Source organism: Diadema setosum, chromosome 22 (assembly GCF_964275005.1).
Source record: "Diadema setosum chromosome 22, eeDiaSeto1, whole genome shotgun sequence".
Lineage (NCBI taxonomy): Eukaryota > Metazoa > Echinodermata > Echinoidea > Diadematoida > Diadematidae > Diadema > Diadema setosum.
This window is the reverse complement of record NC_092706.1, coordinates 24,157,277-24,171,304: the sequence shown is the minus strand read 5'-3', so window position 1 is coordinate 24,171,304 and position 14,028 is coordinate 24,157,277. Positions and strand designations below refer to the sequence as shown.

The 14,028-nt window shown below is 38.6% G+C and overlaps 1 protein-coding gene across 1 annotated transcript in view; it reads left to right on the top strand.

Moving 5' to 3' along the window:
• LOC140245015 (uncharacterized) overlaps positions 1 to 14,028 on the top strand; it is a 352,187-nt gene that overhangs the window by 134,984 nt on the left and 203,175 nt on the right. Inside the window, exon 3 of the mRNA XM_072324605.1 lies at positions 557 to 624. Within this exon, the coding sequence (XP_072180706.1) occupies positions 557 to 624 (68 nt within the window). The remainder of the gene's footprint in view (positions 1 to 556; positions 625 to 14,028) is intronic.

Here is a 14,028-nt window from a genome sequence, read left to right as displayed (position 1 = left end):
TCGGGCTGATGGAGACTCACCCAAAATAGCGTGCTATTTCACGAATTAGCGCGCTAACTCACGAACTAGACCAAGATTTTGGGGGAAATTTTCCCGATCAAATAGCGCGCTATTTGCATCTTCACTACACAAATAGCGCGCTATCTTGACATCGGACTAGTTTGGTAACCGCAAGATAGCGCGCTATTTTGAAATTTCGGGCTGATGAAGACACGCCTATTTGAAGACAGACTTTCATATCTCCTTTTTCATCTTCTTCTTCTATGGTATATGTATTTTCAGTCTTTTTGCTTTGGTATAAATGGCCTTGAGCATTTAATCAGAGTGCAAAAAACCCTTAAAGCCACTCAGAGTCAGGGTGGTGCTTTCTACATCCTTATGCTCCTCTACTGCTTAGGCCTATAGGTAACCATTACTAAGTAAATGCACTATAGTGCAGTTGACCCTGACATGCCTTTGTTTTTGTTTTTATTTTATTCATTACATTTATATGGTATGCCTTATCAGGATTTAACCCTGCATTTCTCTATTTCTGTATTTTGTCCATTGTTTCTAGGAGCAAATGGCGCTCCAGATAGAAGAGCTGAACAGGCAGGTGGTGGAGGAGCGGCAAAACACAAGAAGGTAACATCTCACCACTAACTTTAATAACTGCATTTGGAGTGATCTGATTGGTCATCTGTTCATGTGGGTGTTTCCATCAGAGCTTGGGAGGGTGGTGTTACATTGCCCAACAGTCATTGAGCCATGATCTACTTTGAGTGCTACTGCGTAGAAAGTCAATATGTGTATCAAGTGGTAAATTCTAAAGGGAGGGGAAATACAACTTTTAGCCAATCATGATTTAGCATACGGGATGACTAAATAACACTAAAAACTTTGGACACAAGTCCAGCAACACTGGATTATTGATTGATCAATGATCTGCTCTCAAGAGTGCTACTGCATGGAACGTCATGTCAGAGACCATACCAAGTAATCAGGGAGAATATGACTTTCAGCCAATCAGGGTCCAGCACTCGTATCTTGTGTCCAAGTTTTGTTTTCAATGTTGTGCTGATTTTTTTGCAGTGGTGCAGTGGTGCTGGAAATGAGGGTGTCAAGTACAATACTTGGGTTTGAATATGAAAGCATGACTGTGTCTGATGGGGGGGGGGGGGGAATTTTGACTTTGGTGACTTTTGTGATTTTGGCATGAGGGCAGTTTGTTTTGAGTGCGTTGAAGATGATGAATGGGAGTTTGTCTGAATGAGATACAAAGATAGATAAAAATAGCAACAACAGAACAGTGAAAGTTTGCAGGACTTTAACTATTAAGACATTGATGTTGGAAAAGTAGGGAGAAAGAAAGTATGTTGTATCTTTAAGTAAATGTTATTTTTCAGACTTGAAGCCTGTAAAATTTTGCTTGCCTGAGAGGGACTTGAGGTTACCCTGGTCAAATTGTTTTTGCTAATGTTGTTGATGATTTGAACAGATGGTGATGTGAGCTCTTTGCCTGTATTGAAGTAGCCCTGATTTCCAAGAAAATTCCCTGAGAAATTGCTGTTTTGTCATTACTTGACATGAAAGTAGCACTCTATGCTATCACAGACAAATATTGTACCATAAGAAAGTAATATTTGAAATGCATTTTGTACATTACTTTGCCACCACTCAAAACCTGAGTAGCTTGGGTCACAATAAAAGTTTGATGTTTGCTTCTGTGAAACCCATTTCTCTTTTCTGTACATGCTGATTTTGATATAACACACATTTTCCCATTGACAACTACCGGAGTATACTGTGGTTAAACAACCAAAAACAACAAAAAAGCAGGCTATCCGGAAAATGGCCTAATTGCTGGATTTTATGTTTACTGAGCAAGAAATAGGCCACTTTGTGTAAGTTCTTGTCTGCATTTTCATCCCCTAGAGAAAATGGAAAAACTTGATTTTACTGAACAGACTTCCATTTGGGAGCATGAATTCCCATGTCAAGCAATATTCCTTACTTTGGATAAATGAGAACAACTTTGATACAGGAGATTCTGAATATGTCATGTAAGAATTAAATGTCATTCAGATCATACCGTTGAGTCAGTATGAAGAAGATTTTACTCCTCTTGAGTGCAAAGATCGCAAATCGATTCGCCCCTCTGGCGCTGGATGAAATATTGCCGCAGAATATATTGATTGAATTATCTCTCCGTCGCTGGATGACACGTCCGCGATGAATCGTCATGGAAATAGAACAATCCGTCATAGGAAGTGATGACGATGATACTGCAGGGAGATAGCAGCTCATCTCCAATGTTGTCCCTGTTCACTGTTTGCTGGGGCACCTGTTCTCGTGATGACCACCAGGGGTTTCACACTGGCAAGATAACTAATTTGCAATCATGTTTCTGAATCATGTTTCAAATTACATTAACTCGTTCCGTACGGGAACGTGGTGGCCAGCATATTAAGTCTATGGGTATTTCAGAATTTAGTATGGAACGGGTTAAGAGTCAAGAAGTGTTCAGACAATAGGATGGGTCTTCTTCCAGTGGGCATTCCATACAGCATCTGTGTCGCAAACCTCATTTCCTGTCAATCAAAATATAACTCTCAGTATTCTGACAAGTACACTGACATAAAGAGAGTTTAAGCTACACCTGACCCAAGTGTGGCCAAGTGTGCTTCAAAAACATCGTGCGGAAGCACGATTCAAATTTTCTGCCAGACATATGATCTCATCAACTAACATGAAATGTGTTTCTTAAGCATGTTTACAAACAAGTTCTCAGTCACTATATGGAAGATCTCCATATCACATCACAATCTTGTCCCTTCTGTTTTTTCCCCCTCCCTGCTGAAAGCCACATTCCTTCGCTATGCTTTGTCTGTGTATCACCACATCCTATGACTTTCGTTTTTTGAGATGTTTGTGCAATTAATTGCCACTAATGATAATGGATGTATTTAATTTCTTTTATATTTATATGAGCACATATTACATAATCTTGGCCCCCATGCATGACACTGCGGTGTCATGTTATGCCCACATATATGTAGATTCATCCTGCCCTGTCAGGATGGGGGATGGAGTTAGTGATAATCGAAATGATGTCTTAATTGATTGGCAAGTTACTGCAAAGAATTGATGACCATGTAAAGGGTTGTATCTTTCTTTGTATGGATTTGTGCACAGTCATGCCAGGGTGGTTTTTGCAACATCATTCTCGGCATTGTTTGGCAGCAACTGTCTTCGTTTTATGACGAGATGAAAACAGCTTTTGCTGTGTTTGGTAAGACTTTACAACAGATGAGTTACTGTGGTTTCCTGTGAACATTGGAACAGAAAGAAAATGAGAATGATGCAAACTCATCTAACTGTAAGCTTAAGTCAGCTGTGTGTACAAAGTGAGCTTTTAACACCACTGTAAGAGTGGAGATAAGCTTTGAGGTTAATAGTTTGCTCTTAGCAATGAAATCAAAAGAATGCAAAAGGTCAGTGAACGAGGATTTGAAACGTAATATGTGATCAAAGTCACTTTTGAGTTCGTGATGCAAGGTAGTACTGTTTGCATGCACAGTCACCAGTAGAGGGCAGCAGACACAAACGTTCAGAAGTGTCTGCTGCTGTTGGGTTGTTGTATCTGGACTTGTTATAGCAGACACCGTGCAGCAGGCCATGACAGTGTAAATATTTAGGAGCAGTCACCACTCTTCCCGATAAACAGAACACTGTGGATGGAATCTCATCAAATCTTTCAAGGGCAGTGATACATTTTCCTTGCCCCGCGGCATTCTTTCTCCAGACAAATATTGTTTTTGCCATGCTCCTTATACCTTGATACATCTCAGAATGTAGTCGTCAGCACCCTCACACCACCTCCCTCCCTTCTGTTAGCTGTAATTGGATGCAGTCATTTGCTTGACAGTCAAGGTGTTAAATCCATCTTCTGGCTTCAATTTCTGGCATCATATTTTTCACCCATAAATCAAGCAATGCAAACAACTTTTTCACTAACTGTTCATTATTGAGACAGATAACCAGTCAATAACTGGTTAATAATATCATTTATGCCATCTGATGATGATAATAAAGAAACAAAATAACTGGTAACTAAAAGGCAAAAAAAAACCCCTACAGTTTTCACTTTCAATTTGAGTGAATTCATGCGAAGAAAGCATATAATCATAAGAAGCAGAGCAGCAGGAAAAAAAAAATATGTTTACATTGTTAAAGCAGTACAGTTTATGAAAGAGAAAAGCAGGTTCTCTAAACATTTTATTTTATTTCATTGTTATTCTATTTTTTTTTTTTTTAGAGAGAGATAGAGATTATACCATTTTGTAGTTTTATGATTCAACCATATCTTACATATATATTCTTTGGGGGGGGGGGGGGAGAACAGAACAAGTTTTATGGCAACACAGAGATTGCGAGATCCGGAAGGTATCAGCAGTGTTTGACAAAGCCTCCTTTGATATTATGAAATCATAAGATGCATGTATATCTAATAAAGTCAGTCTGAATTTTGGGCAGTGTATCCAGAAATTATTTCTACTTGCTGTTAGCTTCTCCTGAAACCAGAGTAATGTAATCATGAGGATGAAAAGCAATAAGAACTTTTGTAATTACAGTTGAACCTCTCGTATCCGGACAAGTCGGGACCAGGGCTCATCCGGATAAGGGATTTGGCCGGATAAGGGAGACTCAATGCTTTATACATGTACATATACATACACATGTACTGATGTAGCTCATTGTACTTTTGTAGACCACATGTAGTAATGTGTATACTGCAACCTTTTCATTGTTACACTCAGTAACAGACCCCAAAATAGAGGTGTATGTTAATGTTGGAAGTAATATGTAATTCATGTGTGTTTGTGTAGGAGTTCTCAAGGAGTTGGGAATCCCCCTTTCCTCCCGTAATTATTATTAAAAAAAAATCACGGCGAGATTGCGTCCGTATAATAATAGAGAGATCCGGATAAAGGGAGGCCGGATAAGAGAGGTTCAACTGTATTCAAAAAGTCATGTGTTTGTTTCTGTAAAAGCTTACAGGAAATAATGAAGAAAAAATGAATGCTTCCAGTGTTCTGGGCATCTATATACAGCTGCAGTGCGCTCAGTCGAACCTGACCACTGTACGTCTGTTAACAGCAGCAAATTCATGGAACACAGAGGTAGTATTTGTGGAAGTGAGCCCTCTGTAGGGAAGATCCAGACATGTGCTTGTCAACAGAAAGCCTTGCCGCAAGCGAGGATGCAGAATAAATATCTGTGCTGCGATGATATCATTGTGTATTCTTAGGCTGGGAGAAATAATCTAGGATGACTAAGGTTGGATCGTTCTCCATGTTGTTAGTTTTAATCAAGGGGTTATTTTTTTTTTCTTGGTGTGAAAGCTGCGTTTAGCGTTAAATTGATATGTTGTCTTTGACTCATCCAGGGTGTTTTTGTCGTATCAAATTTTAGCCAGCAAAGCATCCATCCATCCAGGATAAGGGGGTGAATGTTAACCCCGTAACAGGTATCACCCCTGGATATTTACGGTTTTGTCTTTCATCAGCCTGTACATAACTTCATGTTGCAGAAAGGTGAACTGTTTTCAACATTATGAAGTCATGCTTCCTGTTATGGTTCATACTCATCAAACATGAAAGGACATTACGAAACAAGAAAAAACATGACGGAACATGATGATAGGTACATGATTGTCCCACCATGACATGATGAAGTGATAGATTTGTCCCAAAAAAAATGAAAGAAAAAAAAAAGATATGAATGGAGCACTAGGAGATTCTTCAGTCAAGCTAATGAAAGCTAGCAGTGTGAATTCTTTCGATATATGACCATCCTAACAAGTTTGCAAGTCATGTTCACCTTCATAAGTATGATTCGCCAGGGCAAAGGATTGTGTAAATCATTATCATCATTGTTATTGATGTATGTATGTATATATGTATGTATGTATTATTGTTGTTGTTATTATTATTATTATCATTATCATCATTATTATTATTATTATTATGATCATCATCATCATGACTAGTAATAGTAGTAGTTGTGAGATTATGAGACATTTATCAAGAAAATATGCTTGCCATCTAGAGAGATTATTGTTTGGGTTCACACAGAGATTCAAAGTCAAACATGCTGTCATGATTAAATCACTGGCATTAAAGCTGAAAAAAATATCAGATTGGGTGATTTCAGCAGCAAAACAAGACATGTCTTATAAATCATTTGTTCACAAATCAGGAGCTTGTTACCTGTGCTGCATATCTTGTCAAATATCCGGTAGATTTTTGGAAATAGATAACATAAAAACACATTACCTTCAGGTTTTAGGCCCAGAGATACAAAGGTACATGTGTAGTTTAAATCAAATCCATGATGTAAATTTAGTCTATAAACTGTAAAAACAGGTGCAAAATGGGCATGCCTTTTGCATGAGAGTATCGGGGCGCGGTTATTATTTGGTGTCTGTTGGCATATGACGCATTCTGTAACTCACATTTTAAATACACAGAAGTAATTTTGCATAAACCATGGACTAAATTTAAACTTCATTTGTGAATTCTGGCGAACTAAGAGTGTGAAGAACTTTACAGTGGTGCATAACTGAAATCATAAAAATGAAGTTCAGTGAACTGATCGCACAAGAAGACACTCTTACAATGCACATGTAGTTCAATTTGTATCATGGAAATCATGTAGCACAAGATTTCAGCCTGCCTTGCATGATTGTGTGCTCATTTGCCATCATATGACAAATGCTTCAGCATATTAGATATAGAACTCCATTCTCATATCGATCAGAACAATTTGCCATGAATATGACAGAATTTGAAAATCGGGCAATATCTTGTGTAAGAGACCACGAGGTCACCGTAGAGGACTCCGTCGCAGGATCCTGTTACTCCAAAACATCCAACATTCACGTCAAACAGACTCCCCTGATGAGACGAAGCCTGCAGTTCCTAATTTTTTTCCTTCTCCATCATTCTTTTCTTTTCTTTTTTTAATTCTTAAATTCTCACAACAAGCGGTTGCGGTGTTGTTTACATTCCGAGGATCAGTGTCTGCTTGTGAAGATGGACTATCATCCAACTCCAGAGACTCCAACTCTCCCGTTTTCGACGGGAGATCTCCCGCCGAAAACCCATTTTTGCAAAATCTCCCGTTCTCCCGTTTGAGATTTAATTTCTCCCACCCTGGCTCTGTGTCTCCCGTTTGAAAGGATTTCTTACTTATTGCTATTGTATGTTGCAAAAAATAAGCCTTATATAGGACCAGAGAGCATCTAGAACCCTGGGAACTTTGCGCTTTGCACACATCAACTTGGAGGCTCCTGTTTGCTAGGGGTTTCAGGCGGGAGAATCTCCAGATCAGAAGGTGCTTTGGGTTGGAGTCTCTGCAACTCTGCAAACTTTTGTGAATCTGAGATGGCCTGCTACTGGCTGATTTCACTGGGGAAAATGGGATGAACATTATTTTGTAGTAGTAAGACTCCAAATCAAGGTTCCTTGAAAACTGGTTGATGGTCTTTATTCATCATATACAGTTGTATGTAAGGAAAAAAAAATCTGAAGACAACTGCAACAAAATTTATATTAGACACAATAATGACATTGTTTAAATTTGTGATAGCTCAATTTCAGAACTCAACAATTGAGCTTTGTGATGACGCTCAAATGTGTGGAGAAACACTCTAGCATACAAACAGTTTGAAAATGATTCTGTCACTATCAAGAAATCTATAAATGATACTGCTTCTATATGGGAAATGTCGAGTATGGTAAATCTGGTCACTCACAGTTTTCCACTTTTTGAAGCATTCAGCACTGTAGTCCCACTACGTTTTTTGTAATTTATACAGCTTTATCTTTGCACAATATTGGAAATTCTGGTTACCATAGTATATGTTTAGGACCTTCTAGCTCAGATATTTCAAGTTGGGAGCATGGCAGTGCCTTTAACCTTTTCATGGCCAAAGGCAAGAGACTCCCATGTGAACCCACAATAGTAATCTTAGATACAAGTCGTCAGGGGGTTAAAGGCCTTCTTTTATACAAGCAGTAATCCTCTTACAATTCATAAGTCATTGATCATAGGAATGATTATGTGTTCCCAAAGAACTCTGTGGTTATAGGAGGGTTTGCCAGAGAATGTTTTTGAGGTTGAATTGAATTTTTTTTTCTGTCTTTTTGACAATTAAAGGGGCACATTGTCGTGGCTTATTACATCTCAAAGTTATTCTGGCGTGTACTTGTACATGTGTGATCATGACTTTTCACAATCAGCCGTGATATGATTGATGATGAATACAAAGAAAACTGCATGGAAATATCAAAGCTGCTACAATTGAACTAAAAAAAAAAAACCCAGAAAATAGTGAGCGTGAGACAAGCATTATCATTTGTGACTGGTGCATCCCTATGATGTCATTCAGTATCACGGCCGAGTAGAATCCACATTACCCGACCGACCTTTTGCAGCATTAATGATTTATCAGTGTGAGCATGCGGCCGGCATGTTAATGACTAATTGGGTCGCAAGTTAATTTGTGGTGGAGCTCCCTCGCTTGGCCGATTGCGGCTCCGAGGGAGTGCGGGTGCTCTAACTGGGCTCAGACTTTTTCTCGATACCGCATAAGTCGCCTCAACCCTCCAAAAAATCCCCCTCCCTTCCTCACAAGTCATAAATGGTACACGACATCCAATTACTTTCAATAAACTTAGCCGAGTAATTCCTTGTAACTGGCTATTATGCACTTTGAATTAAAGGCGTGAGCACTGTTTCGAAAAACCAGCAACAACATTAGTAAAGATTTTGTTTGTAGTAACAACAGCTGGTTGTGTGAGTACCGATATGCTATGTCTCTTACAGTGGTTTAGTCTTACTGAATTTTATGTGTCGATTCGTATATTAAGGGGCAAAATGCCCAAATACTGCCTCCTGTAAATCAAACAATATGTATGTTAACTCCAAATCTTGGAATGGCGAAGTTTCCTTCTTTGGAAAGAAAAAAATGATACTCCCTATCCTTGCACTCTAGTTCCGCAACATGAATTTAACCACTTCTCAGAGGGGTAAAAAAAATTTAATGGAATTGTCAATGCATCCTGATTTGTAAGCTACTATGCCTGTGAAATATATGGGGCATATGGTACAGTGTGTAATTTTCCCTGTGTACTCATATTTGCAGTCCGTAATCTTCTCTTCTTTTGTTCTTTAAAACAACAACAACAGTCGGTAATCAGTTTCATTGCCAAAACTACCCCCCAAGCATTTTAAGTAGGCATCTAATGGCCCGTGGCGTCAAGTCTGAAAACCAATGTCCCTCTAAATGGATTAACTCTGAGTAATAATTAGATTATTTCTGAGCTGTCTATTGATATTTAGATAATGATAGCAGACAGGGGCTTCTGGCTGTGATGCACAGTCGTAAGGTGAAATACTGAACAGTCAGTTATCAGTAAATGAACAGGACATCACAATGTTGCCGGAGATGTGGTCTAAGATTAAAGAGGGAATTCAGTGATAATGTGATCACTTGCCTGATTATACTGTATGTACGCCATATATTTAGCAAGTCTTTATTTTCGCTAATCAGGACTTCAAACAATTTCACGAGTGGTTAAATTCGGCTCTTGTGGAGCAGGGGACTGAAAGGAAAAATGTACATGGTATGCATGCTTGTCACAATCATGTTTGGATCAGAGTTGATATCTTTGTGTTTTTAAATTTGTGAATAGCACCCGACTTGTGAAATTCGCAAAAATTAAAACCCTGCGTAATATTCAGCGTATGCAGTAATCAGACCATAATGACAGTGATAATAATAATGATGATGATGATAGTAATGATAACAACAATAGTTATGATGATGATGATAATAATAATAAAGATGTTAATAATTTGATAATGATAATGATAATAATGAAAATAGCAAAGCAATAATAAACTGATAGTGATGATAACAAAAATGATGATGTATGATCTATTTACCCAGTTAGTCTTTAAAGTGTTAACCCTGTTCTCCCAAAGGGCGTGCCATTTTTATTACCCGAGGCATTGCTCGGAACCAACTCTCACACCTTGGTCATGAGGGACATCATGGGTAAAAACATCTCATCCAAGGACGTACAAACTTGTAAGCACCTTGTGAGACTTGAACAGGGAACCTTTATTGCAAAATCATGAGTCTTATCCGCTATACCACACCGCCTTCAAGTTGTTAACTGATGAGCCCATCTGATCAAGGCAATTAGATTTGTGAGTGATGATAATCTGTTATTCATTTTTAAAATCATTTCGTTTATTCAGCCGTTATGGACAGCAAGGATGGAGTGAAATGCATCTTCTATTAAAGCTAAAGAGTAATTGTTGGAAGAACGTAAAGAGACAGAATATGAAAACATGACAAATGTTGGTTGTTTGGAGCGGGGAAAAGTGTGAAAATTGAAAGAAAAGGTGAAGAAATGGGGGGATAAATTGGAGAGGATGAAGAAATGTGAGATGGAGGGGTAGGATATTTGAGCATCCATTTTAATCTCATCCATTCTCGACTGGGCGGCCGGTACTCTTCTGTGGGTTCATAGTTCTGAAGGAAACATTCCCTATACGTTTGAGCAGAATGAATTACGCATCTGTGTAAACTAATATCCACGGGCCTCGCGCCCCCCTGCCAGAGTCGCGCGCAAAGTTTGCGCAGTCCCATTTTTCTCGCGAGTACACGGAGAGCCCATCAACACAAAGATGGTCACAGTAAAAAGACGGTGGTCAAACAAGGACGGACGGGAGACTTCGGCCTTCACGGCTCTGCACATCAGACTCGATCACCGCCGAACAAAAGACGCGTGGGGATCTCGATACGAGTGTTCCGTTGGGGGTGGGGTGGGGGGGGGGGAAGAGACCCAGCCACCCCTCATTTTTGTGATAGTAAATATGATTATTTCAAGCGATCCAAGGTGCATTCACCTTGAGAGCTGGGGGGATTGTGTTTCTCGTTTTTCATTTAACCCCAAATTCGACACAGCAGAAAAGAGGGCTTCATACACATGTAAACAATGCGTCATGTCCTTTGTGACGGCACGCCTGCCGGAGAAGCCGGGGGACTTCCGAGCACGCACCGCCGGGGCAAGAGAGGAGGGGCCCGTGTTGCCAATCTTTGTCCGGCATATCTGTGCTCCTCTAGCCTTCGTGATGGGGAAATTAAGGACACTTTAAAAGACCCTGAGCAGAAGGAGTGGCCGAGGCTGCTAGCTTTGCTAGTACATGTGGATTTGTATAGTATATATATATATCAGTAAAGGGTATTTGTATAGTATACATATATCAGTAAAGGGTATCTGTGTATGTTGATTTGCATGTATGTAGAGATAGTTAAATAGTTGGCTAGATTTAGTAAAGAAAGGAAAGTATCATACGTATATATGATCAATTTTGTGAGGGGATGTGTGCATCACTTTAATGGTCGTTAACAGATGCCCACATGGGAATTCCTAATGTTTCGAAAGTTCCCATCTACGTAATTCTCTCCAGATGTGTTTAAACAACTTTCATTTAATCTAACTGACTTATCTTCTGATATAGAATAGAATCACACTTGGTCTAATCATGCATCGTCTGTTCCTGTTATATAGCAAATCACTCACCTCTGAATAATTACATTCTTCAGATGGGAATCCTGTTTTCCAGTTGTGGCTTAAAAAAACCCCCAAACAAAACAAAAACAAAAAAATAAACACACACACACACACACACACACACACACACACACACACACACACACACACACAAAAGACAAATGGCCAAAAATAAAATCTTCGGTGCAATTTTTTCCATGTGAAAGTTATCAAATGTTCTGGGTTCATTTAGTATGTTTTGTTATTTAAATTTGAGAGAATATGACAAGACATGAAAGAACAGTTTGTAATCTGACAAAGATGACTCTCTAGGTGAAATTCATCATCATCAGGCTTGGGGTTTCATTCATCAGGAAACCGGTGTGTTTAGTATCCAATACCTTCCAAAATGTTTGTTGTATAGCCAACGCTGCAAACTGTCCATGAATGATAATATCCCGTGGACGTGGGACTATTGTGTGTATATGGACAGACTGTACAGATTGACTAGGTGCTATACAAATGTATGCTTTACAAACTGTATGTTTGTATGTTCTGTGTGAATAAGTCTATGTTATTACTTGTGAAAACGAAGATATGGCATATGAAATGTGAGACTGGCTTTAGAAGGGGACCAGTAAGCTTAATGCAGATTAGAACACATACATGTATGATTCATATTGACAAATACAGATTTGCTGATTACATTTGTTGACTCAAACACACACACACACACACACACACAAACACACACACACACACACACACACACACACACACATGCATGTAAACTTTCTCTCTCTCATTTTCTGTCTATCTCTCCCTATATATCTTTTATATTACTTTTTCTTGTCTTTTTCTCATTTGTCTTATCTTTCTCTTTCTCTTTCTCTATTTATCTCCTTCCATCCTCACATTTTCTCTTCTCCCCATTCTTTCTTTCTCTCCATCTCATTTACTTCTATAATGCCCGCACATACATATAGAGTTTGCCTATCTCTCATTCTCTTTCTTGCACAAACACCAACTCTCCTTCTTCCTCTATCTCTTCAGTCTCCCTCTCTCTATCTTATGCCCACACAGACAGCTATATTCTCACCCACTCTCTTTCTCATTCCAATTTATACACATAATTCCCCCTCTCTTCCATGATGGTAGTGTACACACATCATCTTCTTTCTTTGTATCCCTCTTTTCTTACTTATTTATGCCTCGTTCCTTTTTCTTTATACATACGCACACACACATATATATATTTCCTCTTTCTCCCTTATTTTTAATGATATATTACACACACACACACACACACACACACAAACATACCTATTTTATTTCTCTCTCCTTTATCTTTCTTTTTTTCATGATATATTCTCTCTTTCTTTCTCTATTCTTTTTTTTTTTCTCTGTCTGTCCCCATTTTTCCACCTCTTTCTTGATTTTCCCTCTCATGCTCATATACTCTCTCTCTCCCTCTTTTCTCTCTTTCTGTCTCTGGTCTCACCATCTCATTCTGCACTCCTAAATCACTGGAGAAAATGTGATCCTCTTTTCTTTTCTTTTTTTTTTGTCCAAAATGACGTCCCCAAAACAAATTTCTGTATGATGCCTGGCGACACCTGAAGTGTGAGGAGACAAAATGGCTCTGTTTCTTCACCTGGTGCTTTCTCGTCTCTTTCTCATTAGGGATGGAGGTTGAGGTGACACTGGTTAAGCTGAAGAGAGAGAGAAAAAAAAATATATCATAGTCCAATTACTTTTTCCCTTTTCCCCCCACTTTTGCAATTAGATTAACTTGATACATATCTGGGTTAAGGTATTAACAATATAAGCTCTTGGGGAAGTGTTGGGGGGGGGGCAGAGCAAGAAAAGAGAAAAAATGAGGTATCTTCAAGTAAAGTAAGAAGAATTTAGAAAAAAAAAAATGAAGAGAGATTTGTGGAGGCAGGTGACAGAGGATTGGTATTATAATGCTTGAGAATCAGAATTGTATTTGTCTATAGATCAAAGTTTTGTAGATGTTGATATTTATCATTTCTTTTCTGTAATAAGTCAAATGTAGCTTTTGGTGTCAATGAAAACATCTTTTTCTCACAGAACAGCATTAAAAATACGAGATTATTTTATCTTTAAATGCTTATGAGGTAGTATTTTTTTCATTATACTCATTAACCCGTTGAGGACGGTTTGATTTTGCTACAACACGCATTTCCCATAGACACCTGCCCGAGTATACTTAGGACTCGTCCTCAATGGGTTAACTACCAACAAATTGAATTAAGGTGTAAAATTCCAACTATCATTTCCATCAAGATTCAACTGGAAATGCATTCATATAGAATTTAAAAAAAAAAAGAATGAGAGAAAGATGAATATTGTTTTTTCCCCCGAATGATTAATTTGGAAGCAGTATGAGCTG